Genomic DNA, 6,000 nt, shown 5'->3' on the forward strand with positions numbered 1-6,000 from the left:
GGGGCTCGTTTCTTCGCCCTCTCGAGCCCTTCCTTCCTTCCGCTATGCCTTCTGGCTTCTCTTTAGAACTTGCCACGGATCTCCCCAAAGCAACGCTCCTCGTACACCGTCGTGTAATTGATATTTTTAAAAGCACACTCGAGGACCAAACGATCTATACTAGATTTTAACCCCCTCGATGCCTGAGCACGTCGATGTGAACTCTGTTAATCGTTTATATAAGCTGCAACTGAGCTACGAAATTTTCATTCAAACTACCGAATATATCACAGTAAGCATTTTAATTCGTTTGCCATGGCTTGAAACTATTGAAAATTTCTGTTCGTTACGTTACAATTTGAAAATCTTCGGGTTCCATGGGACTTAAAGAAGCGAAGCGCGCCGCCATGTTGGGTTCAAGGTCCACGTGTTTGACGCCATGTGTAACGCCTGATATTTCCCGGCGTTTTAAAATTATTCGTATCAGCTGGTCGAGCGGATTTTCATTTTTGTCGGCGAATAAAGGTTCGAACAACTCTACCGCCAGGTCGCATAAACGCGTCTCTTCTAGTTTCTATACGTCGTTCGGTGTCGCGTTACGCGCTAAGCAGTCGGCTGGTAACCGAGACGCGCGAACTGCACACCGGAGCCATTGTTCCTCTTTCGCCTCTTACTTCTCCCTTTCTTCCGTTTCGTTCTTTTCGTCGCGTACTTGTCCCTTTTTCGTTCCCCCGGATCGACCTTTTTAATCCTGTCCCCCCTCCCTTTGGCGTGGCTGCCGCAAAAAAATATTATCGAGAATCTTGAAAATTTTTACGAGACAATATACGGGGGACACGAAAGTTAATGTTAAGAAAACCACAACCTGGTGGTTCTATTTCTTCTTATTAAAAATCGTTCTCAAATCACGTTTATATTACTAAGAGAAAAATAGATCACGATGGCTCCTTCGGGGCTACGATTCCCCAGAAGGATCCGTGAAAGGGAACCTCGGGTGTTTCTCGTGTTTTTCGAGGAACCGGATGATCAATAGGAGGGTATCATGGTCGGTGGGGCCTCGGTGAAATTATCCGAGGACCGGTATCAGGTTTTCTTTCGACCACTTGACTCGTACTTCTCCGGACTACCGAACTGCGACCATCGAGATCGTTTTCTCCCGGGAGCTACGCGGGTGGGATTCCGGGGAACCGAACACAGAGGGTCTCCTGTTTCGAAAACCCGTGGCGTTCGCGGTTACGAAACCGAGATCGCCATGGAACGTCCCGTAATCGTTGGCGATCCGTAATGAAGTCTTAATAATTAAGATAGTCTTGGCGATAATCTGACCGGTGTTTACGCACCACTCCCGCGCTTAATCACGAAAGTAGGAAATGACGATGCAACGCGGCCGCGCCGCCACGCAATGATACCACGGCAACGGCCATTAATTATCGCGAATATCACGCGAACGTCCACGAACGAGACAACGACGCGTTTTCCCATCCATGGCCGGCCGATAATTCGCTCGTTAGCGTTCCTGCCAATACCGAGCGATCGTCTCCGGCGTACAATCGCCGGTAATTAACCCTAATTAAGCCGCGTCTAATGCACCGAATCATCCATCACGTTAATCCGTCGCGCGACGAGGAAACGTCGTCTTAATTACTCGCGAGCGCCTCCTTTTCTCCTACGGTTCCCCGTACGTTTCTCTCTTTATGCGCGTCGAGTATCGTCGATTCATTCCCCTTTAAATGCCGCTCAATGCCGATAACGTCGATCGCCCGATCAACAGCCGCGATCTCTCTCTCTTTCGATCGATCCTTACACCTTGCGACGCTCGGTCAACGTGTGCTCGTTTTTAACTTTTTTATCGTTACCGTTTGTTGCCCGCCACTTTCTTCGCGACTCCTTTGCGTGAAACGAAAGGGGCAGTGAATTTAATTTGCAACAAATTGGGTCGCGAATGCCACCGTGCAAGCATAAGCCAGATGCTTTATCGAGTACGTGACAGGAATTTTACAGTTGATATTTTAAGTTACCTTAATTGGGTCTAGAATGATAAATTGCGAAGGGATCTAATATTAACATCTCGATATCCTTCGTATTATCGAGATAAATAATCCTGTTGGGTGGGCAACCTTTGTTCCCGAGTCTCCGTGTACTGTGCGTCCGCGAGAAGTTGGCTAGCGAGAGGAATGCGGGCCCGATTGGAGCCTGGACCCCCACTCTAGCGGAGCGAGCGAAGCACACGATACTTCTAGGCACCTATATGAGAGATGTTAAAATCGTTTGGTTGTTTGATTGTTACAGAGACCCGATGGAGCTGATGGAGCAGCAGCTGGTGCGTTGCGGCGTGGCTCCAGTTCGGTTGTACGAGCACCTCGCGATGTCGTCTCCAGCCGCAGCAGCGGCAGCGGCGGCCGCGGCAGCAGCAGCCCTGGGTGCCCAACAGCAACAGCAACAGCACCACCAGCAGTCGCAGCAGCAGCAGTCGCAGCATGACAACTCCGGCCACGCGTTGCCGCCGTGGATGACGCCATCGACGGCGCTCCTTTACGGAACCGTGGGTCAAACGCACCCTGGAACCAGACCCACCACCGGTTCCTCGTCCCCGTACCCCGCGGTGGCGGCCACAGCGCCCTTTCCTTACCCCGCAGCCCTTCCCTGGCCCTGGCAACCACCGCCGGTCGCGATGATCTCGCGGAGATCCTCGCCACCCACCGCCACGGCTCCCTCCCTCAGGTACACCCCGTATCCTCCGCCAGCGAGCACGCCTCCGCCCCTCAGGGCTCGCCCTTCCACCCCTAATTAGCGCCCACCCTCGCAAACTCACCGTTGATAACCTCGTTGTACCTCTTTCCCGACTTGTAAAACGCGATCGCGCCGTAACTTCTGTCGGTTCTTGAAAAGAGGAGATAGTTATCTTTTCGTGTAATTATAATTTATTCAAAGTGGTCGTCGATCGTGGCTGACGAGACTTTCACTAGCCAAAGTGGGAGCAGATACTAGTTTGAAGGCGGATTTCATCCCTTAAACGCGGACGATGGCAGATGTGTGCCAAATTTCAGCTAAATCGACGATTAATACAGCGTATTCTCTTTTTAGAGTCAAGATTTGGTCGTTGAAACATCGTCAAACATCATCGAACATCCTCTGGATCTTTGCCTCCTAGTGTGGAGCAGCCAGAGGGTCTTTCACACAATCATTTAGCTCAAGCTTTCATCACCTTCTCCAATTCTTCTAACAACAAAAGATTAGTACTTCTGATCTCCCATTTTTTAAATTCTCTATATTCTAATCATATATTCTAACATTCTCAGCAAACTACAGACCTCTACTATCCCATTTGAATCGAATACAAAGCAACACATCTTCGTACCGCGTCAAACATTTGCTCCCAGATCTGAAACTACATAACCTAAGACTTCTCATAGCGCTCGTGCCCTGGATCGGATATTAACGAGTATTTGTTTTAATGTCTTTAATGGCAGTGCATGAAATAACGCAGTTTAATTGCCCCGCGGATAGCAATTGTTCGCAGCCGAACGTTGTTTATCCTAACAGTTTTACGTCGACGGCGTTCCTTTGAATTTTACTGGCAGAATTTATGGCGACACCGCGACGAGAACGATTCGTCGCGAGCGAAAAAGAGGAAGACGCGGTGCAGCCAAAGAAAAGTCTCGTTCCGTCGCGAAACCGGAAATCCGCGCCGAGCGTTCACGCGGGCATAAATAAATTTAACGCGCGTTTCTGCATGAAATCCGGTTAACCCTTCGGGCACCGCGAACGTTCCAATCTAAACGTGCTTCTCGTAAAGGGTTAACGCGTACGAAACGCTCGGCAATAGACTGTGAGAGCTGGACAGATTGCCCCTGGAATCGTTTGGAAAGGTTGTTTCGTCGTTGGCGAGGAATTCGTGCGAGTACAGTGGAGGTCTGTCAAGGTGTCACAGCGCGAGAGGCGCCAAGAAAGGGAGGCACGAGAAATTCGATCGGTTTTATATCTTGTCCAGATTTTGTATTGTTAATTGTTTTCTTTGTTGACGTTACTGACTCTCAGTGAAAATGGCTGGTGCTTTCCGTTCACCCTGTACATTGGGAACAAGAGTAAGAATAGTAAGAGGAACTGAGAGACAGTGAAAGTGAATCTGATATACTTCATACTCGATTGTTGGGTGTGTTTCGTGCATACACGATGACGAATGCAGAGTCGTGCCATATTTTTGCGCGGAGTAATACGCTCGTTTTAGATTTCGATGCAACTTCTATGGAAAACAGTTGACGTAAAAATATTTAAGGCGTGTTTTGACTAAATTCCTCCAGGTCAACGGTGGACGTAGAAATTTCATGTACGTGTACGTGGTTTTAAAATCAACAAGCTTATGATTTAGAATATTTATTGTTCCCGGAATCCAATGATCTTACTCTCAAAATTATATGCAGAAATATTAACCAGCGAGATCAGAGTGAAACGTCTAAATTTCCAGGTCGAGGCAACTTTGTGGCACTATTAGGGTCAGTGACACCTTGACAGAATTCGGTGTGATATAATTACTGTCGTAAAAATGTAAACGACGAGCGTCGCTCGGGGGCATTCTTTGTAGCTTCTTGCAGTAAGCGTCGTATAATGGCGTCTTTCTTGGACGTTGAGGAATTCTCGTTTGAGGTGAAAGCTCCTCGAAATTCTCGGCGCTCCGTCGAGCCTTATTTAAGTTAGTTTTAGGGAAATGGCCCGTACTTGTTCGCTCTCTGTGTCCGCGTAATGTAACCGTTAGACCCTTAACCGTCTCGAGATCCGGGAAAGAAGAGGTTAGGTTGATCAATTTCGAACGAACGACGAACGGAAAGATCGCAACTTTAAAGAAAATTCCAATTCACGGACGAAACGCGAAGACGAAAAACGAAGTTTACAAAAAAGAAAAGTGTAAAATTTTCGTTCGTTGCTCGCGAGAACACCCTTTCTGCCTCGTCCCTTTTGTTCCCCGTGGCTCGAGCGACTTGTAAATAAGTGAAAAGCGATTAAATCGAACTCTCGTCGTTGTAACGCGAACCGATTCGAAGCGAATGTGTAATATATACCCGTGCGTGGAGAGGAAAATGGGGGGAGATCGCGCGACAAAATGAAAGAGAGACTCCGCTATAGTTGTAACATATACCACGATAGTATTAACGCGTCTTTCCTCGGGACGGTGGATATTTGTACATAAAGTCTTTTTTTGGTAGCGTGTAGCGTTAACGGCGTATCCTCGATGTAGCACGAATAGAAATAAACGAATTTTCATTAACGTGCTCTTCTCTCCATCACCAGCATCGTCCCCAAACTCCCTTCCAATGGAAGATTAAACTTTGTACCTAATTGGGGATCCAAAGGAATAAATTCGGTACACAAATTCATATTTAAACTTGTTTATTTTTAGAGAAAAATATTGTATCGCTGTACAATTACAAGAACCTAACGTTTGAAGATAGAAAATATAAAATATCAATTGGTAGAGCTCAATTCGGTAAGAGCTATCCAAATAATAAATGATTTATAGTACTTTCCATTTATAATTTAAAGAAAGAAGAAATTTCATATAAAAATCGTGAAGTTTGCAAGTATAGAAGCTTCTATCTCCAGAAATTGACGAGAATAACTTTATTGTGCCACGTAAGGTGGAAATGGCGACTCAATGGGGGGATTCAGCGCCCCTGAAAAATACTATAAAATATTTATCGTTAAGAAAATCTCTTCTCCTGGCCGTTCTAGTCCCCGATTCGCAATTCTAGGTACGAGACGTCGTGGACTACCGTAAAATGTGTCCGTGTCCGTGTCCGTCGGCGGGATAAAGGATCGTTTTGAAGGTACGTTCGTGGAGTATTTGAGAAAACCTGCTTCCAAGCGAGCTCCTCGTCTCCCCATTTCGGTTCCTCTTCTCTTTCCCGAGGCGTAGCGACGACCTCTGCTCATCGAGTGGCTCGTCACGCCAGCCCAAGCTTCATCGCACCTCCAACTGCCGTGTAATTCTGTTATACCTATCTGAAATTAAATAAATTCATTTCA

General features: G+C 47.0%; 1 protein-coding gene across 1 annotated transcript in view; it reads left to right on the forward strand.

Moving 5' to 3' along the window:
• LOC143350057 (uncharacterized) overlaps positions 1-5,242 on the forward strand; it is a 45,487-nt gene extending 40,245 nt beyond the window's left edge. The window contains exon 6 of the mRNA XM_076781846.1: positions 2,269-5,242. Coding sequence (XP_076637961.1) covers positions 2,269-2,770 — 502 coding nt within the window. The 3' untranslated portion in view covers positions 2,771-5,242. The remainder of the gene's footprint in view (positions 1-2,268) is intronic.
• The last annotated feature ends 758 nt before the right edge of the window (positions 5,243-6,000 follow it).

This window comes from Colletes latitarsis, chromosome 14, assembly GCF_051014445.1.
Source record: "Colletes latitarsis isolate SP2378_abdomen chromosome 14, iyColLati1, whole genome shotgun sequence".
Classification (NCBI taxonomy): Eukaryota; Metazoa; Arthropoda; class Insecta; order Hymenoptera; family Colletidae; genus Colletes; species Colletes latitarsis.